Below are 22,069 nucleotides of genomic sequence, written 5' to 3' on the forward strand. Positions count from 1 at the left end.
ACGGCCTTGATTCATGAATGACAAAGAGGACAAAATGAGAGGAACAAAATCAGACGGCACTAATAGTCCTGATACCCTTGGAAATGCAGATGTATGTAGCTATTATTTTGCTGCATTGGCAAATCTGCAAAAACAGCCAGCCGTGGGAAATTATTTTGCCACCCCCTACTACAGTATAACAAACCAGGAGCTGACTATAGTGATGTTTGGCCATTACAGGTTGGTAGCAATTGATTTGTTTCACTATTGATCTGTTTGTTTAATATGGCCCAATGCTCTCTCCAGCCCCCTTTGTTTTCCTCGTAAACAAATCCTCAGAGACCCTTTCTTAAAATGAGATGTGGCTGGCGTGTGAAGGTGGTGCACACCACAGTATCTCCAGTGAGATGTTAGTGTCAACCTTCAGCACTATATTCTCCGGGCTCCTTGTGAAATACAACTGCAGCACGAATGGAGTTTTTTTTCCAGTTTTCTGCAGCCACACTCCAGTATGGCATGTGCGACCTGTCTCCTTGTAACTGATGCAAACCTAAGTGCTTATGCTGAGGACTGAAATGAATAAATGAGTAGATAAATGCCATGATAAATGAAAGAGGAGGGGAAAAAATGGAAGGAGAGAAAAGCAAAATGTAGTTAACATACATCCGGTGAGTGCGGATGTGTGGTGCTGTGATGTGTGAAGATATTGCTGCCTATTATAAGCGTGGTTCCCTTTATTTTATCACCTCCCAGCAGAGCTCCACAGCCTTTCTGCAGCATCGCACCGAGGGACGGCCGGACCAGCGACGCACTCCTCTGCCCACATGAGGGGCTTTTATCGTTCAATTTGCATTTTCCTCTTTTATGTCCTCCCTTGTGTAATTGGTTTTCGTGCTCATCATCTCGCAAAGGCAGTTTGTTGACAGTGGCGACACAAGGTGTTGTGTGATAGCTGTGATGTCGCTGTCAATGCAATCTTGTTGTGTTGTGGAGCACGGGTCCAGTTTTCACTAAAGATAATATGTGTTAACCTATCTGAGGGAAAACACTTGTGACACGCTGCGAAATTACCGGCATTGGCTTGATTAAAGACCATCTTATGTTTACTCTATTAAGACTAACTCCCAAGTGCACAATGTGGAATGGTATTTGAGGTTTTGAATGTGCCATGAAAAGTATTTTTCCCATGTTGTCTGGATTTGCTGTTCATCTTGGCTAGTTATTTCACATTTTTAGGCACGGTTTAAGATTTTCTATGACGGAAGCAGCTCTCCAAGGAGCTGATCTTGACAAAGCGGGGTTATTCTTTGTTGCCCTGTTTGCCTGAGTGTTTCTGTGGGAAGTTTGCTGGGCTGTCTGCACAGAGGAAAACTCCTTCCCCAAACTCATCATCCAACATCAGCCTAAGGTAGCACTGACTACAGCTTTCTCCTTTCTGGGTGTCTGTCTTCCTACACTGATGTAATGGAGGTTGTCTTCTCAAGGTATTGTCATGAGTAATGCAGCTTTTCCTTTTTGGTTGCGGGATTTCTGTGAGCTTTTCTCACTTTTGTTCCCCGGCCATATATAGTTTTCTTCCTCCCCTTTGCTTCCTCTGCAAACCTGCCATTATGTAAGTGCCAGTGTTGGTGGTTCAGGTAGCGTAGTGGCTGGTGCCCTGGGGGCCCCTGCCATCTCGTCTTGGTTACGCTAGAGGCACATGACAAATTACTGCTCACACGCCATTGGGCAAGAACTCACCAAGAAAGAGACATCGACGTGGAAATGGGAAAAGGGAAGCTGAAGAACCACAGGGCAAGCAGGAGTAATAGACTTCCCTGCAGAGCTTTAAGAAGGTCAAACACATGAAAAATGGCAACGCGCAAGGATGTTAATATGAATCTGTGACTATTGTGTTCAAGTGGGTCAGAAAAGGTCTTGAGTTGCAGGCAAGAGCAGACGTGTGACTTTTAGATAGAGATCTCTTATATTTTGCCCTTTTCAAACATCCTACTAGGGAAATCAGCAGCATAAAGCAGACTTTTTACATTACAAAAAAATACGTCAGTCTTGGTTTATCAGATTATTTTCAAACCTGCTCCTTATACATATAGTGTGGAATATGAAGTCTATATAAGGATTGTGGTCTTTATTTTTAAAGTCTCTGATCAATTTAGCTGGATTTAAGAGCATCTGAGCCACAGGAATTCTCCTGAGCTTCAGGATGGATCATTATATAACAATCTAATTCGGAGGCCAAATTAGACACTTGTTGTTTTTGCTGTTAAATACGTTTTTGCACGCGACAACGATCGGTGAATACATTACAGAATGTTTCAGATCAGTTATGTATGTACTATCACTGCTGCCACCCTTGTTAAATAACGGGGGCAGGGGATGAGGAGTAGGTGGATAGGTTGTCAGATAGGGTCAATATGTCAGTCTGCAGCCCCCGTTCAGGCTCTCCCAACAGATGCAAAGTATTTTAGGGATCTGGGGTTGAGTTGGGGGGGGCTCAGAAGGCATGTTCACAGCACCTCAGTGGAGGGCCCAGGTGACAGTATGTGATTTAAGATGGAGTTTCCTTGCATGTTGAGGTTATCAGGGGGAGGATTAATGGCAGAGAGCGGGATATATTACACTGGTGCTACCTAGTGAAATCGTGTAGCAAGGCCATACATAAATCATAGCAGCAAAGTGACTTGGACAAGCTGATGGCTGAAATGCTGCTGCCGGTATAGTCCCAATATCGACTTTTCCCCTTGCTCTTCTCTTAAATCATGAAGTACGGAATATAAATGGCCTAATTATTCCAGTAGAGAGTGAAATTAAACGCATTCCTTTTTATTGCGCTTTCCTAACACATGGTGGTCTGATCTTGCATCACCAAAGCACTGATAAAGCCATTTGGATTTTTAATCCCCACCAAAAATCACTCTATGTTGATGTGACAGGTGGAGGAAGTTTTTCTCATTAATACAAGTGTCCGTCCCAAAGCAAATGATGGAGCAGCTGTTTTTAATGCCCTTGACAACATCTGTCACATGGTCATAGAATGTAAAATGCATTGTCTGAACTAAGAGCGCTGTGTATTAATAATAGACTATCGCAAAGAAACCAAGGCCATTAGTGACACTACAAATTAACAATGAAGTCGTCATACACTGTTAGATAGTTGTTAAACATGACAAAAACCTACATTAAACTTAAACACTGAAATAATTTACCATCTGTACAATACATGCACTCCTTATATCCCTCCTGTCTTTCATGTGGAACCTGTGAATTTGAAGCCGTCTCTGCACTATTATGGCGTTGCCTACAGGGCTGTTGAGTCTCCTCGACTGCTGTCCCATTAAACGCTATTGCAGCAGGAAGCACAGAAGCAGCCAGGCATCTCTGGACTGCACAGGGATCTATAGATCTGATAAAAGATAGTACTGCGGTTTACAATCGCTACCGAATGCAACTACTACAGCTGTTCATGGGGGGAGAAAAAACATATAAACAACCTATTAGAAATCCATTGCATGTCCTTGGACCATTTTAGTTTACCTCCTCTGATTATTGACGCCCAGTCCCTAGCCAAGGAAAGCAAAAGACTACCAAGAACGAGAGCGGGTCACACATTTTCAGACATACAAGCTTCAAGGATGATTCACGGCGTGCTCCACGGGGCATGTAGCCTGAACACGAGTGCTGTTGAGCTGCATTAGATGTCCTTTTTTTTTTTTTTTTTTCCTTTTCATATTTCCTCTGTGTATGTGCGTGAGTAAGTGTCCAGTTTGTCTGCAGGTATGTTTGTGTTTTTGCATGCATCTCTTGCCTTAAAACTTAACCAGGCTGAGTAACATTTCCAGTCACACACCTGCATGCCTCATCTCATCTGATTTTCCATTTCCATCTGTCTCCCCAGCTTCTCAAGCCTCATTCAGAAACATCATATTCCACTTTTGTTTTCCTTGCACAAGGACAAGTATAAGAATTTTCTTTAGCCTGATGTGTCTCGACATCACGAAAAGTACCCAAGCTCAAAAGCAATAGAAATGTATTGTTGTTAAGAGTCACATCACTGATGTTTTTTTTTTTTTTTTCAGTACCCATTGTCAGTCTGTTCAGCCAGAATGTACTCCCACTCAGTGCTCGCGAGTGAACTATGGAAAGACAGACAACTGCTCTACTGTCTGCCTGTACCACTGATTCACGCCGCAAAAATATACCTCTTAAATATTTACAGTTCCTGCAACATAAGTTCTCATTTTATTTATGCACTTTTGTGGTTTGGATTGACTGATGGTTAAAATAACAGGTAAACACAAGGATGAGCCACTAAGTGAAGAGAGGAGTATGTGGATGTACTGTATATGCTTTAAAGTTAAAGAGAGAGGGATCTGAGAGTGAGAGGGAGCCGGGCTTTGCTGAGTGTGGCACGATTACTTCAATAGTGTGTCATGTCAGCTTAGGGCTGACACACGAAGAATTGGGAAGCGGCAGCTAGTGAGGAACTGGAGCCAGGGTTCCCATCACCAACACCAGCACATCTAGTCCTCCACTTCAGCTTCTACCTCTAGGAGAACTAGATCTGTCAAGGTGACCCTGAATATATCTCTATGATTAGTTCTTCCTCTAAAACATACACATCGAAAACGGTCTTGATGCAGAAACAGTCGATTGTGGAAATGTTTAGGAGGTAAAACATTAATGAGCATTTCCAGGATGTGATTTTCTTCAGTAGACGTGTAACAAATGTTCAGTGAAGGTTAGATGTAATTTCATTCCCGGAAACTTGATCTGCAACATGCATGCACATAACACAGGCCACTTTAGGGCAGTAATGTCACTGTTGGATTCTGTTCAGCTGAGACATAAGAAAGCTGAATGTGGGATTGTTTACAGGCCCAGTGGTTCTCCAGATTCCTCTAAATCAGATTTGTTAAATGTTCTGTTGTGCTACACCTCTGAAGACACACTTATTACATTTCAGTCTCTTATGTCTAGGGGTGAAAGAAAATATGGGTTCTTCAGTATATCGCAATATTTCATTTCACAATACTGTATTGATATTAAAAAGTACTGTATCAATATTTTTAGGTATTTATTCAAATGCAGATGTTGTGGAGGCTCATTTTGTTTTTTTGTTTTTGTTTTTCGTTTATATTTTATTTATTATTATTTAACACTCTTTTGTTAAATAATTTTAGTTCCTTTGTTGGGATTGCACAAAAATAATGTTATGATGTTAGTTATAAACTAATAGAATGTGAAAATTTGAACAGGATCTTAAGCTGTAATGTCTTTAAAAAATAATTCAAGTTTTAACACAGGAAAATTTTGCGATATAGCATTAGATCCTTTTCTGATCAAATAAAAATGTGTTTAGTATTTTTGCATACTTCTGGTGTAATTCATTTCTTCAAGGAAATAATCATTTAAAAAAAAAAGAAACAAGCAAAAAATTACCTTTTGAACAGTATCATGATATATCGTGATGTATCGTGATTGTAGTATTGTGATTTGTATTGTATCGCCAGATTCTTGCCAATACACACCCCTACTTATGTCTTTTATTTATTGATACATAGTTTAATTATTTGTCTTCTACTTATTTAGGTGAGATGAACTATATCTCTAAGTGGTTTTAGTCTCACCAGTATCTCCATCATTTATTATATGTATTTTGATCATTTTCTTTTCTGTTGCATAAATAAACTAATGAATGAATGAATAAATAAATAAATATACATACATACATACATACATACATACATACATACATACGGTGCCTTCAATAAGTCTTTTCCTCAGGAGAACCACTCAACCCAGACAAGTGAAATCACGATTTGTTATTTACTGTGATAACATAACATCAACTTATAAGAACAGATTTATCATTACAGAGATGTTGACCCAGCTGTATCATGAATAATATTTGTGTTATTTCTTCTAATGGGTTAAAAGCAGATATAAGATGATCAGATAGTAATGGTGTCTTAAAGCGTTGTATGTACTCTATAGCTGCAGTACATACCAATCCTTGTATTCACATTCCATCAGTGAGATTTTTAGTAGTAATGTTAAAGGCATAGAAGGCTGGAGGAAGGAGATAAGTGTGCTACAGTGTGTTAGTCTCATTGGCTTTAAGAAACTGGTGATGCAACAACAGGAAGAGAGGCTCAGTTTCTATGGTCCATCGCACAGGTGTTACTGTGGCAACTGGATCCAGCTCACCAGCCAGTCATGCTGCGTCATCTAATTTTCTGCCCTTCCTCTTTTCTTTGATCCCTCTAACTCCGTCTCCCTTCTTCCCTAGTCTTTGTATCTTTCCCACAGTTTGTCAGGCAACCTTTCCTCTGGCATTTCTCTGCACATTTTTATATGTTCTCATTTCTCTTCGCTGCTACCTGTTCCTTCCTGCCACTTTTTCCCCCTATTCCCATGAGCACATTCACTACAGTGTGGCGTAAAGGGCTGTGCTTAACCCCCCTGCTGTCCGGATTTCCTTTTGCTGTCTCTCTGTTTTTGTAGGTGGACGTCGGAGTGGTCCACTTCACCCCTTTGATTCAGCCTCAAATCCAGCAGCCCTTCAAGATGGTGGAGAAGGTCGTCAGGAATATTTTCCAGTTCCGCAGGAAGTACTGCTATAAAGGAGTAGAGTAAGCACCATTATACAACTTGATACTGCATGTAGAGCGTCTTTGTTTCTTCCCTTACTTATTTTTCTTTTTAATCATGTCTTTCCCTCATTTATCATTCTCTTTCTTGCATTTTTCATTGTCTCTTTGCTGACAGCGGCGTCTCAATCTCATTATTGATCAGATGGCTTTTGATTTGTTTTTCTTTCTTTTGCCACTACTCTCAAACATCTCTCTGACAAAAGACAACTTCTTAGATGCCACTAACCAAAGTCGCTGGTGATTGGAACATCCTCGGCTCTGCTCAAATGCGCCGATATGCCCACGTGCATGTGCATGTTGCCCATCGCCCCCATGCCTGTTAGGGAGAGTACGTAGGCCCGGATAACAAAAGAACTCCGGCTGCGTGAAAGAGAGCAGCAATTATGAGTCATTGAGGTGGCATAGGAAGACGAGGCAGCATATTTTTATGTAACTGCAGTGGGTTGGCAGCAGCAGCACCAAACTGGAGAGGAGGCACCAGTACTGAAGCACCTAAAAAGCATCTGTGCCGCACTGTGTTTGCAACTGATTATTACTCACGAACTTATAGAGGTATATTCATAGCGGTTATGAACAAGAAGATATCATTAGAACAAAAATAACTGCTATTTTGTCTTGAATATTAAGGTGAACACAAGCATAATAAAGTGGAAATTAATATTCTATCTTCCCTCTATAAATCATGGAGTTTGTATCATTGTATCTCCTCGTGTCACTATCTAACATAGCATGGCAGTAGCACAGATTAACAATTCATGAGAAGTTCTAGCCCTTTGTGTGATTTCAATTAACTTCACAGATTTGAAATAATTGCTGAGGGATAATTCTTCCTGTTTGAACTTTATAATGCCATTAAACTTGCATGATCATTAAGATATCAAAGCGACCTGATTGCAGGAAACTGTGCTATCATTTCTTGTCTTTTTTTTTAATCATCTTTTTTTTTTTCCTCAGAAAGTTGTTCCCCGAGGCCCGTCGTGCTGAGCTGACAGAGGAAATGATGCAGAAGGCTGATGTGGACCCCACTCTTCGCCCCACAGAGCTCACCATTCCACAGTTCAGGGCGTTGAGCGATGCCTACGCTCATCTGTGCAACCGCGATCCCGATCTACTCAGCTACGAACACAGAGAGGAGCTCAGGCTCAGTCACCTCGCTAGACCAAATGGTAACACACCACACTCATAGCAACCCAGTGTGTGTGTTTTTTCACCTTGGCCGAAAAAAGCACAGAAACCCACTAATAGCCTCTGTTAGCAGAGAGAGACAACAGACTGCTCTTAGCTTTGACATTTTCCACCTGGCATAAGCATGCATTTTTAAAGCGTTTTTCCCTCTCACCCGGGGAGAAATAGGTAACGCGGTATACATGAAATCCCGGGACAGATAAAGGATCTTCAGTAGTGTGGGTTTGATCCGCTCCAGGACCTTTTAGCAAAAAGACACAATAGAAGTTGTGTGCTTGTGAAAGAATGAATAAAACGCATGAATCACCCACAGAAACTGTTAAAGAGAGAGAACTGTTGAATAATACCTCAGCATATAGTACATCCTCTATGTCCCAATTTTTACTCTAGATCCAATTCAAATAGCACTTTGTCTTGTGGGATCTGAAAGAACTGTCAGGGTATATTCAGGGTGATTTGGCCAACAGGAATAGCATGGCAGAACTGCATCCAGACCATTTTTTCTCTCTACTTTGTAATGCTTATTCACTTGGGAAACAGTTTAAAAGAAGAGGAGGAAGGAAAATGGTGGGAATTTTTCTGCTCAAAAAAATACCGCAATTGGAATTCACTAGTGATACATTTTGTTACCTTTACTTTGTGTTTTTCGTGTCTATATTTTTTATAATATTTATACACTTGATACAGAATATCATTGTTTGTCCAATCGATTGAATTTTTTTAAGTGTAAATATTATTGCTGGTGCTTGTCTTACATTGTACAGTATGGAAAGTGAAGTATTATTTTAAAGATACATTACTTGGGTTTGATATCAATAAAATTGCTCTTAAATGTGAAATGATTGATTTCCCTTTAAATACTGGAACAGATTATCACCAACAGAACATTCAGGGCTGTTGCCTGCCAGTATGGCAGATGGTAAGCCGAGGCTGATTCGCCAGAGGGAGTATTCACTCGGTTTTGATGATTGGTGGGTGTTAAATCTCCAACCGCAATCAGATTTTCATCAGATCTACAAGGCAGATAGGCAGGCGTCCCTGCCATGTTGGCAACATAGTGCAGTATGTGGTCCAGCAAGTGGTGACCCCTGGTTTTATGCTCTAATGTAAGAAGATTATATGTGAAGGGAGATTCGAGGGTCTGATGGAGGCCGAGTCAGAGATGAGGAAAAACTGAGATATAATGGACAGGTATGGGTATGTGTAAGAGTTATGGGCTTCGTAATTCCTTAACACATTGCGATTCATATAAAACCGAACAGATCACACCAAGACTGTAGGACTGCCCTAAACCAAAGGAGCCCTTTCCACCTACCTTTCACACTAACAGGAGAATCATAGATATTTTTACTTGCGAGTTAGATCTGCTTCGTGTTATGTCTTTTACTTTGAAGGCATAAATAGTTATAGACAGTTGAATCCCCCCCCACCCCCCACCCCCCCATGTGACCTAACTATGGAAAAAATTTCAATGAGTTGTAGTAACCAACGATATAATACTGATCAGTAACATAATAATTTAGTCCATTTTAAATATAATAAAGCCAATAACATTATAATTTGGCAATAATAAAGTTTTTGAGACAATAATGTAATAACATTTTGCCAATTATGTAATAAGTTATTAAATTATTTGTCTGGCATTGAAAATATTCTTTGGAAATATAATAACACAACCAATAGCAGAATAGTAAAACTATCTTATACATTTATCTTCTGCTTATTCACTACAACTCTGAGCCATATTTAGTGTTGGTTAGTTTCATCCCTGGATAAAAAATGAGAATCTTACTGTTAAGGTACAATTTGTGAGTTTTATCTTGATTTAGGGTAATGCATTTATGTAATTACATCTTAATAAATGTTCTTTACTGTATAATCACCTGCAAAATAAGAATATTTGCCATATTTCTACATTAGCTTAGAACAGATTTTGTCATCTTTTTGTTTTTTTTATTGCAGATTGCATTTGCATGACAGTTGCCTAGTACATTTGGGGGACATGAGACAAAGTTAATATCCCCTTAATTTATGAAAGATGGAAAAAAAAAAACAAACACTGGCAGTTATGTGGCCACTAAAGGTCAGGGTGAGGGCAGACCGGTGCAATCTTCAGTTTTTCCACTAAATATCACTAAAAACCATACACTTACCCAATGTCAAAGATGAATATTAATATACGTAGAATATACATAACTGCCCAAATGTGCAGTAAATTGATAAATATTAACACAGAATCAGGTGAAACATTTGTACATTGTCTGTATCCATATGTGATAACCTGAATAATACGCTTGAAACCTCAAATACAACCAGATTTTATTTCTAGCCATTTGACAACTGTAAAGTGGAGCTACTCAGGCACCATCATTATTTTACAAACATATCCTGTCCACACACATTTGCAGCCTCCATCATACTTGACTTTCATGGATCTTCACATATTTGTTCTATTTTAGAAATGTGTGGGACAGTGTAAATTATTTGAAGCTGTAAAATGACATATAGCTTCATTTGTTCAGCCTTGCAAACTGAACTATCTATTGCAGTAGTTATACAAAATATAAACAAACAAAAAAAGTGGCAATATTCCTTTAAGCGCTACATTATTTGCCTCGAATTTTATTTGGATTGCTACTAGAGCTGTGATCTGGTTGAAGTGACCTTTTAGTAATGAGACCGCAAATGCAAAATATGCTTTAATTGAATGAAATGGGCTGTGTCCGAGAGAAAAGCGAAAAAAAAAATTAATTGCCCTTGTGGAGACTCACGACTCAAACTGAATATTCTCAACATATAGCACTTGGTTAATTTCACACGTGCCTGTGTAAGAAAACCTCTAGCAATGCGTTCAAGCTTTCTTCATGTAACTGTGCCCTACTTCTGTCAGTTGCATTCTATTGAAGATATAGAATAGTGCATTTCTTATAACAGCTCATCAGGGGCCGGTGGCAAGTCTAGCCTCAGGACTGAGCTGGAGATAAGACACTTAGTCCCCAGCACTGCTTTACCTGTCCGGAACATGAAGAATATGCAAAGCTGAACTGACAGACTTTAGAAGAGCAACCTCAAAGCATTGTTCACCAGGTGTCATTCACAGATAACTTTTATTTATAAAATGATTCCATAAGAATGGGGCATTCACATTCATTGGTATGCTAGCATTAAAGGCATGGTAAATTTAAGCTGAGAAGGTAAGGAGTTAATGTAGGAGTGGTTTGCCTGTTGTAGTACCTCAATGTATAGTACCTTACTGCAATGGCAAACCATTGTGTTTTACAAAAATATCAGCTGCATTTATTTCAAATTCCTGCCTTGTTTTGTTTTTTTTTACCTGTACAGTGTCAAGTATGTATAAGAAGATACATAACTGTTTCAAAGATAGAAAAGATTTTATATACAGGACACAAACGATAAAAAGAAACATTGGGTCTTAAACATTATTGCAGTATAAATCATTCAGTGAAGCAGCCATATATCAAATACACATTCCAATGCTTACACTGGAAATTACAATCGTCAGCAAAAGACAGTCTATATCTGTTAGGCTACATTTGGGGGGAAAAAGGGGGTAAAAACATCAAGCTGTATTGCATCTTTTACAGTGGACTAAATCTTTTTAGCCAGCAGTTCAAGCCTTCACCCAAAATGTTACTTTGCTAAAAATGTACATAATCAAACCTATCAATAAATAAAAACAGCTTCAATTACATTAAACCTGTACAGATAAAAAATATTTAAAATATATAGGCAAACAGTGTACTTTAGTGCACAAAATACAGCGAAAAAAGGCTTGGTTACTAAAGTCATTCTTGTCTTCCTTCCTGTTCATTTAAGTCAAAGTTACCCTCTGTCAGGACTTGAACAGGAAGTACAGCTACAGTTCTTTGGGTGGACCATATTAGTTTTACATAGACTTTTATTTTTAACAATAAGCTATAGGCAAGTAACTGACCTTCAGTATTTGGTTGGCAAATACATATGCATGTTTGACCAGGCCTGAGCCCATGATCACCTTATGAAAGGTGTCCTGCTGCCTGAGAAACATCTTTTCTCCCTGTATTCTGTAGCTGTACATTAACAGTGAACCTCTCCTCCGTTAACATGTGGGACTGACAGAGAACAGTCGCCCCATTTTGTCAGGGAAAATACTAAAATCCAACTAAAAACTGCCAATCCGCATCAGCTGCAGGGCAAAGTGATGGAACAGATCGAGGGTTTGCGTCAGTGCTTGGCAGAAACATTGCAGTCATTATGATTTGGACAGAATTTCTTTGCTTTTCTAGGCCCTACATCAGAGCCACCTCTAGTTTCCCCTCATGTGATGCAGGGACCTTTTGATCTGTCCGTCTGACCTTCGAGTTAATAACCTGGCTCAGAGACAACAGCCTCGTGGTGCCGGTTCTTCCTTCCGTTCTAAGACGACATGGCATTTCCAGAGTCTGTGGCAGAGCTCTCCACTTGGTCATAAAAACAGTCCTCATTGACCACGGAGGTCAGACTTTGGACACTAAACTCTCTTTCCAGTAATACATTCAGGTCCACCACACCTGATGATGACACTGCGTCCGTCTGGCTGTCCAGTGATCTGCTGTGCTCCTTCATGCTCAATAGTGCACCTTGGCTCCTCCTCAGACTGTTTGGTTTTCTTTTAACGGCTCCAAAGTGTCTCCGCATCAGTTTGGGCTCCATCTCTGGAGTGTCCCCAACTCCCTCAGGTTGGACGCAGGGCGCTGGGGTACATTTTAACACAGCTTCTTCTGAAAGTTTAAGCTCGATGAACTGAGCCTCGATGGCACTGGTGGGAGAGCTGCTGTCTCCACTGTCCCTCCTCGTCTCGCTGAAACCATCATCATCCTCATCGCTCAGAATATCAGACTCCTTCACAGAGGTGGAGGGAGGCTGCGGATTACACCCAGGGGTATGAGACCAGTTCTGCTGGAACGGAAGGTTGTTTGTGTCCGACGGGGTGCAGAGAGGATGCACCCCAGACAAACTGTAGGTTCCACTGCTTAGGCTTCCCTCGTCAGAGTCTGGCCCTGGTTTGGGATTTCCAGCCTGGGTGGAGAGGTCTCCCAGAGGCTTATTACACACCCAGGATGCCCTGGAGGAACCTGGTCATAAAGGTGGAGATGCAGGTTAGAAATGCCATTCTTTCTTATCTGAGCAAAACACTTGCACCCCAGCCATTTGACAACCTTAAAATCAGATGATATTGTGATGATTTTTAAAGCCAGATGACCTTTAAAGGCTGAATACCAGTCAGCAAAGAATCACTCTGATCCCTGTATGGATGTGTTTTCATAAGAAACTTTCCCAGGACACCAGTGCCTGGTACTCACAGCAAAAATATCAAGTGTTGTCCAAAAAAAAATTAACTCCCCCATAAAATATTTTTTCAGGAATGCTACTGAACTCTCACCGAGCTTGGCCGACGAGGGCAGGGTGCTGCGCAGAGGGGCCAAACGCTCCTTACAGTTCCTCTCCAACGTGCCTTCGCTCCTCATGTTCCTCCTCACGTTCTTCTCCCTGAGGATGGAGCGGATCACCTTGACGATGCTGACCTTGCTTTCAGGGACACTGAGGACAGAGCAGAGGCACGTAGACGCACTTTAAACCTAATTTCAGAAGCTTAACATAAGAAAAACCAGATCTCGATCGCATCATTTTGATTTGATTCATTATGTGTAATCATATTTTTACAACGAGCACAGTCTTTACACTAGCCACTGCCTTTACGTCAACATTTCCACCTTTAAAATACCATTAAATGCTAAGACAATAATGGCAATGTACAGCCAAGTCCAAGTACTAGCTAAAATTAAACGCCTTTATGGTGACTCGGGATATAAAAGCAACATAAAATAGCTTTATAAGATAACATAAATTGGAGTTCCAAATGCCACATAAAGAAAATGAGCCAGGTCTAAAGCTCTACAAGAACTTAATATAGTAAAAGTGTTTAAATTAAAGGAGTGATTTTGCTTTTTTAAATGGAATTATGCCTTTTAAAACATTTCCCTGTGGTCTACATAAACTGTAAATGCTATGCTTAGGTTTGAATTCTTCATTAATTCAACTCCACAGGTCCATCTTCAACCCTATTTCTGAGTAATGACACAAGAAAGGTCAATTTGAGCGCTGGCCCTTTAAATGCACATGAGCCACTTCAGGCCCCACCCCCTGCAGGTTGTTGGCTGTGCTGCTCTGTCCCGTTCAACCAACAACTGAATATTTTAGGTAATCGGCTCGAAGTTTGGACATATTTTCAGTATGGACTACAACCACTGCTGATGACAAACAATTATGGCGTACTTGAAGAAACACTCATCGGAAGTCTTGACCTTATATGTACAAATGTCATGATGTAACTAGTTAGAGACATAGCAAATTAAGATGGAATTAGAACGGGTTGCAGAAATCCACTCGATTTTTGCCTGAATGACTATAAAGATAGCTTTGGAGCATCTGGAGGGTTCAAATTCAAACTTTTGGAACTAGTAGGGTCCAAATATACAAATAAATGTACCAAAGACTAATAAAAGTGGGTTTAGCAAAATGTGACCCCTTTAACAGAATAGCCCTTTTAGCTTCTGTAATATGCGAGTTGAATGAGAAGATGGATACCAAGCTGTGAGTGAAGACTGGATATGGTCTTTTTTTAGAGATAAGCAGCTTGCCTAGGTCTGTCCTATGCTGAAAAAAAAAAAAAATCAGCCTGCCAGTATTTCTTTATAATGGTGATTAACATGCTTTTATTAGTTTGGTTAAAAATAACACCAAAATATCTAAGCATTCGTGTTGTTAGGGGGAATTCCTTGCTTTAAATACCAGCGTGCCATATTGAACTCCTCCAGTCTTGTCACAGTTATGGTATTAAATTTATACCATAACTGTGTCCAAAGTCACTCCCTCCAGCTATGGCATCACTAACCAGGAGTTGTTGTAAATGGCAGAAGTTAGTCAAACTTATTTGGAAGAGAAACTAGTGGGGAAAGTAAAATTAGACCAAAGCGGAGATTTATCGTTCATGTACATACAAGGGTAAAAAATGACTGAAATGGGAGTTGAGTTTCTGACCTGCTGCACAGCTGGAACACCGTCTCTGGTCTCCCTTCCACCTCAGACCTGGAGTGGACCAGCTCCCAAATGCAGCTGCTTTCTGTGCCTGTTCCTGTGAGAGCAGGGCAATAAAGGAGAAGCTTTTAATCACACGGCCCTAATATGGTTTATGGTTTCAGAAAGAGATAGGGAGGGAGTTGAACTGAAATGCCAGAAGAGGTGTGTGGGCAAGGCAAATGAGTTTAGGGGTGTGTGTGTGTGTGGGGATATGGGGAAAGGAAAAAGAACAAAAAAGATTTAGTGGATGTACTTTGTGAGTGATTTACTAGCAGTAACGTGGCAGTGTGCCGGCCTCTCACCTGCAGTATTTCCCAGTCTGACCTGCAGCGCTGACAGTGGGATGAGCCAACGGAATTTAACGGGATCTGAATCTCCATGAGAGAGAGCCGAACGAGGGTTGGTCTGGTCGTCGCAGAAGAAAAACATCCCAGATAGGAACAGAGTGAGATGTTACATTTCACACATTCTGAAGCTGAAGAATGCCAGAATAAATGACTGCACAATACTCACCATCTTCTTCTTCAGTTTGTTGTTGTCCCTGTAGACCAATATCACAGCTTTCTTGAATACTGGTGAGAGAACACATCAGTGTCTTAGTTTTGACTGGGAATGCCTCTTGGGGAAAGCAGACTGGAGCGACACAATGCACAGAAGTATTTTAGATGCCAACTTGAATCCTTAAAGCATATATCAGCGCCACAGATATTGAAATTCACAAATATGCATGAATGGCCCTGCAGCAAAACCATCAAACTCTGTAGTAGAGCCATGATTATGGGTCTATCACAGATATATCACAGCCATATATTAGTGCCAATATAAGAACATTTTCTACTGAATATAATGAGGAAGAAAACCTTATTTGTGTTTTTTTTATTTATTTATTTATTTATTATTTATTTATAGTAACAAGTGAAGTTGAATGTTAAGTGCACTGGTGTCAGGATTAATTTAGGATGTTTTTTTAGATATAAAAAAATATCCAGCCTCTCCTCTTTATTTGTCATAAATGTCTAATCATCACATTTGCAAAAAATGTATCTAATACACAACAGCCTATTTATTTATTTGTTTGTTTGTTTATTTTTACTCCATAATACCAGCATTTGTCCTAAAATCTATTGTCACTCATATTGTAATCACTACTAATAAAACCTTAATCCCAAAACCTGCCTTTTGTTTGGTTTCTCGCTCCCAAAACCCCAAAAAACACAATAGCACATCAAGTTGAGGATGACTACAAGTCATGACGATAGCTGACAAACCCTGTGGAGTCGGTTAAGGTGAGGGATATGAAACTATGGGAGACCCATTTCCCAGAATGCCAGAAATCGAAGAGCACTAGGAGCAGCGTGCATACTCACCAAACACAGTGATTTCAGGGTCTTTTCTCATACGACCCAATGATGGATGAGGGTTGAGCCAAAACACTGAAGAATGCATGAGGAACTCTCCCATAGAGATCTCTGTGACCTGAGAGGGAAACACAAGCGAGAATAAGACGAGTTGAAAAGCGTACAAAGACAAAGGGAGACTATTGGCTTTGTCGCTGCTGTGTGAGATACATAAGAACTATCAATGTCTGTGAATTGAATCAAACAGACACCACTAACTCATTTTTATATCTTGAAGTGAAACCTAATTTTTGAGGAGATGTTTGGTCTTTATTTTAGACCCGTTAACATTGAAATTGCACATCACCATAGACAACATTATGGGGCTTATTCACTTTGAATATTATACTGCAGTGGTTACTAACTAAATATTTCATCAATTTGTAAATGTATTCTATCCCTAAAGGCAATGCACAGAAGAAAACACAAACAGCACAGCTCTGATGAACGGATGGTTAGTTGGTTAACCTAAATTAAACTGACTGAAATTTGATTTTATATTAGAAAACCTTAGTCTAACAGGAGTCAAAGTACTCCAAACATCTCTGGCATTTGAGTATTGCATAGTATGTTTACTATATTGGTGTTTATTTCCCATACGTGATTACTCTGATTCCAAAATTTCTGTTCACCTCCTTATCATGGCCAGTCTGCTCAGCAACAAGTTGATCAAACACAGAGCCGTAGTCCTCATAGATCTTCTGCATCTCATTGATATGACTGGCTACCTTCTCCATGGCTTTCAAAGCCTCTGCAGGAACAGAAGAGAGTTGTTACCAGGTTGCAGTTATTCCTCAGTTTTACTGTTGTAGACTATTTGTTCAATGTGTACAGAACAAAAGATGTTTCCTTTGTGATGAGATCTGTCGCTTAAAGTCCCCTACCATCACAACACGACGCTGAAAATAATAGGTGTGAACATAGCCTATAATTACAGCACGTCCTCTCCATATGTGCATGTGACTGTAAATTTATATGAACGTGTTTGCCTACCTGAGAGGTGATAATGCTCCTCGCTGTCGGCGTCCGTAAGGGAGACCAGCTCCCTGAGCAGCAGGGGGTATTTGAGTACCCTCTGTACTGGTTTAATCAGGTAGGACTCCAGGGTGGATGAGTGCTGCTTTGTAGGGTTCCTTGCATCCAGGAATTCCTTGAAGGCCTGATCCGTCTTAGCTGTAAGAAAAACATTAACACGGATGATGTAGCAGATTTCCAGCCTTTGTTTTTTTTTCTTCTGTGCTGTACACTAATGTAACTCATGTATACATAGTATAATATCCTAATACAGCAAAACTATGTGGTACTGCAGAGCCGAAGTTTGACAAAGATGGATGTCCTATGTATGTATTACTGCATTATTAATCCTATTATTCATTTAGAATCTTGTGCATAATCATGATGCGATAAGATGTCTCCAGCAGGGGGTACTGTAGACTTCACCTCAACCTACCATGACCACTGCAGTTTGTAAATGTAAACATCTGCTAAAAGCATCCATTAGACTGCGTACAGCAAATCTGAGTAGCATCATAAATTAAAGAAGTACTACAGCTGAACTGTGCTATAGTTTGTTGCATTCTTTATGAAGCTGTCCCATTTCCATTGTGGTCAAGTTTTATTGCCTGAGTCCCTGAAGCCAACACCATGGTGTGAAATTGCAAAACAGGTATAGCAGAGGAAGAATTTTCTGTAAAGGTAATGACATTTTCCCAGAGCGGTATGCTTCCACATGCGTACTGAGGGGGGCCATTAAAGTATTAATTATAGCACTCACAGTCACAGACAGGCAGCTGCATCGACACCTCCCAGAGTAATTGGCAGGCAATTAACGAGTCGACAAATAAACAGGGAAACTAAGGCAACCCAGGGCCCTTGGTATGATGGGATAAGGGAGGGGGTGATGAAGATGGCAAGACGGGCATATAATTACTTAAAGCGTAGACAAACGCCCACAGAATTCTGCTGCCTGTCGTTGGATTGGCTGCTTGTGACCAAAGCAGTGCTGGGTACCCTGCATCATGCTGAGTCAACTATCACCCTGTTATGCTTGGCTGTTCTTATCTGTGCTGTGCAATTACTGAGCTATAAGTTGTTCTAATATTGGTCCTGGAACTAACTATAACACTGTACACCCCACCATCTAAAGCTTTGGGTAAGGACCATGGTGTGTGCACAATGAATCCTGGTATATGAAATGTCTGGAGCCATTTTGTAGTGCATTGGCACTACCCACAGACTGAAGAACTTAAGAATAATGTTCATGCCAAGAGCATATTCATTATATGAAGATTTAATTTGCATTTTTCATTTTAAATGACTAGACAAATACCACAATTGAAAGACACACACTTCACAAACTTTCCAAATGTTTAACTGTACAGTAAGCGGTTGCTCATACAGCAGTATCACTTTGATAACCTTATTTACCACACTTTCTTCTCCTCTAGGTCATTCTGATCCGACAGAGACTTTTTTAAGTGTTTTCTTCCTGTCTAATCCTATTAAACGTCCATGCTGCTATTTACTTCGAGGAATATCCTACACAATTCTGGTAATGGGCAGATTTAAGCGGTGCACAGGGGCATTTCCCCCCACACCCCACCCCTCATGTTGGCAAAGAAGCCAGTTGCCTTCCATTTTTCTCTATACTGGGCAGAATTCCAGAATAGAAACTCCTGCATCTTAGCAGGCATAAATCATCTTTAAAATGTTCACTCTGTCACATACTAAGAGAAACAAATGATCTGTTGCGGTTAGTGTACAAGGTTATCCAAAGTCCGTGTATTAACAAATGCATTCATTTGTTTTGATGTCATCTGTTTATAAAACAGGTAATTTCTTGCTGAGAGACCGCTTACCAAATAAAGCTAATAAGAGGAGAAAATCCTCTTTTGCAATTCTAATATACTGTGTGTGGCTGCATAATTTTAGAGAACAGAACAGAGCAGCGTTTGCAGTCATCACTCCCCTCACACTGGGACATTTACTTTAGATTGATTTTTGTCCCTAAAGAGAAGGCCAGACCTTCAACAGTGAGTGCCTTGAGGTGTTTTCTGATGCAACATAGGTGCAACCACTCTGACTTTGGCAGGGTGCGGGTCACCATGTCTGGCCCTTCATTTGCTGTACACCAGTTCCAAACATAGATACATGTGTAAAGGGATCAGATTTGGGCTGTGTTGTGTTGCTTCTGCATCCAGGTGTGTGCTGTACCTCTCTCCAGGACTTTCTGGACTTTGATGTGGTTGGCACAGAAGCCACTGTAGAGCTTGAAGTGGTCGGCATAGTACAGGAAGGAACCCCCAAGAGAGAACAGCAGTTTCTGTAAATGGAGAGCATGAGAGAAAAACAATGACAAAGGCTGAGTGTTGAGGCTCAAATGGAAAGAGAGTGAGGCCACAAAAAGCTAAGAGCACACGAAGACAGCATGAAAGTGTGTAACCATGTGAAGTCGTGAACATAGCACTCTAACCCTCTCTCTCTGGAAAAGCATTCAAACGCCCCCACTGCCCTCTCTCTCTCTCTCACCTAACCTCTTGAACACACCAGCTTTCAGCTCCTCACAATCCAACCAGTGAACCGCTGCAGTGATCAATAGACCCCACACCTTGTCATGTCAAGACTATAAATCAGCCTGTGATGCTCCTGTCACTCCCCTACAATTATTTATAAACCTCAAGATCTCAAAGATCATGCCTGGCTCTGGTGAGTTAGATAAAAATCACACAGTTAACAATAATGTTCTATATAATCAAGGAATCTACACTGAATCTTTGGACATTTAATCAATAGTATGTTACAGGGTTGATCTTTCTCACCTTGAATTGTGAAGGGGTCTCCAGGGTGTTAAAGTCAGGTGAGGAGGCGATCCTCTCCTCCAGTGTCTGTAGAAAGACTCTCTGGAAGTCCAGCATCTCTGGTAGGCTACCAAATAAACTCTCCATCTGAGAAGTAGAATAGAAAAATGGATGAATAGAGTAGAGAAGAGTAGAAAAATAGATGAAATTGATAAAAAAAAAAAGAATAGGAAAGGAAGAATGGAATGGTAGAAAGATGAGGATGTATAAAAGTGGACGGGGGTAGAGAGAAAAGGAATATGAGGCCAAGAGGAAAAGAGAACTAAGATAGCTCGTAATTCATAACAGTCAGTCAGACAGGCACCCTGGGGTGTTATAAAACCACCACTCTGACGGCTCCATCTCTGACAAAGGCACTTAGGGACAAGGCATAGCGCTACTGTGCACACACATACAAACTCGTAGAGTCACACACCTTCTCACACACACAGGGTCAACACTTCCCTTCATTAAAAGCAGTACAGGGACTAACATGCCCTTGTCCATTTGGCGTCAGGACACGTCCCACATCCCATAATGGCCTTTTAATTTGCCCCAGTGCTCAGCGGCCTATCGACTGGTGTGTCTGAGAGAGACGTCCTGTGTTTGAGGTCACGCCTGGCAAAGCCCTGTGCGTCCAGTTGGAAACTGCAAGGCTAAGGCTGTTGGCATGATACAGCTATACTACGTGTCGTCATAGCAACACAGTGACAAGTTTAATTCAAGGTGTTTTCCAGGCTGTTTATCACACCTTCATAATGAAAAAGATGCACTGAACTCAGAGGACAGCTGTACTGTGATGTGGGAATATGAGTGGAATCCTTAAAGGGTGGCTCTGTTCTTAAGCTTCCTTTTATTGGTGTGTCCCTATGGGACGCTACAGGATCGGTACAGAGGAATGCTAATTTGTCCTCCAGCTAGTAACAATGATAATAGAGGAGATACGACCTAGAGCAGTTCATCGACATCACCTTTGAGTAATAAACACTCCATGAATTTCATGTCCTGTATAGCCTTAACACCTCTGGACCACAGTTACTATGCTCATGAAATTTTCATTAGTTTTTTGGTTTGTGAGGTTAGTTTAGTTCTTTTTACATGTGCATTGTTATTTTCCTTTGGAGGAACTGACTTGTTTCAGTATTAGTTTCAGTATGTATTTAGCTCTCTCTTTACTATGTAAGAAAGCTGAAAGAATACACATCAGAACCATTGTTTATTAAAGGTCTTATATTGTGCAATGTGGAGGAAAATGAAAACAAAGCTGATTTTACCCCCAATTTACCCCAAACAAGACAACAAAATAATTTTTAATTGAATTTTTGTTCAAGCCTTAGTTATTTTTAACTGTAATAACCTAACCATAATTCTCATCACATTTTACAAACACAATCACGTACCTCATCCAGTGTTAGAAAGGTTTCATTCTGCAGCGGTTTCAGGTAGATCTCAAACAGACAGGCCAGATCCTACAAACAGGAAGAACCAATGCATATGAAAGTTAATGACAAGAAATCAAACAGCAACCGTTGTGTCCTTTAAAACCACTTAAATCATCAGATTACTGCTATTTCTCTTCTCTTTCCCATAGTCCCTCGCCTCATTCCTTCATCCTCTCTCCACTCCCCACCCCCCACCCCCCTTACTCCTTTAATGTGGCTGTAGCCTGTCTTGGTATCAGTGGGGATATTCTCATTAGGTTGATTTATGAGCTCCCTCCTCCTCCTCATGGCCTCCCATAGCTACCTCTAACGCCGTAGCAAAACCACTGGCACTCAGATATGGGCAAATAGACCTGCGTCAAGGCACAGTGGGAAGACAGTCTCCTTCCTCAATTACAAATCAACAAAAGCAGGTTGAAGAAGAAGGATGAGCCATAATGAAATATGGGAAATTGGAG

General features: G+C 40.5%; 2 protein-coding genes across 6 annotated transcripts in view; one reads left to right on the plus strand and one right to left on the minus strand.

Moving 5' to 3' along the window:
- tfb1m (transcription factor B1, mitochondrial) overlaps positions 1–8,656 on the plus strand; it is a 29,056-nt gene extending 20,400 nt beyond the window's left edge. For both annotated transcript variants that reach the window (XM_030126127.1, XM_030126128.1), the window contains exons 7-8: positions 6,484–6,611; positions 7,587–8,656. In XM_030126127.1, the coding sequence (XP_029981987.1) occupies positions 6,484–6,611; positions 7,587–7,818 (360 nt within the window). In that variant the 3' untranslated portion in view covers positions 7,819–8,656. The remainder of the gene's footprint in view (positions 1–6,483; positions 6,612–7,586) is intronic.
- Positions 8,657–10,905: 2,249 nt separating this feature from the next.
- The window catches only part of tiam2a (TIAM Rac1 associated GEF 2a), a 100,818-nt gene continuing 89,654 nt past the window's right edge, over positions 10,906–22,069 (minus strand). For all 4 annotated transcript variants that reach the window (XM_030127031.1, XM_030127032.1, XM_030127029.1 and 1 more), the window contains 11 exons: positions 21,570–21,638; positions 20,152–20,277; positions 19,547–19,655; positions 17,327–17,506; positions 16,966–17,084; positions 16,304–16,412; positions 15,450–15,508; positions 15,239–15,341; positions 14,898–14,991; positions 13,240–13,397; positions 10,906–12,931 (listed from right to left, as the gene is read on the minus strand). In XM_030127031.1, the coding sequence (XP_029982891.1) occupies positions 12,234–12,931; positions 13,240–13,397; positions 14,898–14,991; positions 15,239–15,341; positions 15,450–15,508; positions 16,304–16,412; positions 16,966–17,084; positions 17,327–17,506; positions 19,547–19,655; positions 20,152–20,277; positions 21,570–21,638 (1,824 nt within the window). In that variant the 3' untranslated portion in view covers positions 10,906–12,233. The remainder of the gene's footprint in view (positions 12,932–13,239; positions 13,398–14,897; positions 14,992–15,238; positions 15,342–15,449; positions 15,509–16,303; positions 16,413–16,965; positions 17,085–17,326; positions 17,507–19,546; positions 19,656–20,151; positions 20,278–21,569; positions 21,639–22,069) is intronic.

Source organism: Sphaeramia orbicularis, chromosome 22, assembly GCF_902148855.1.
Source record: "Sphaeramia orbicularis chromosome 22, fSphaOr1.1, whole genome shotgun sequence".
Classification (NCBI taxonomy): domain Eukaryota; kingdom Metazoa; phylum Chordata; class Actinopteri; order Kurtiformes; family Apogonidae; genus Sphaeramia; species Sphaeramia orbicularis.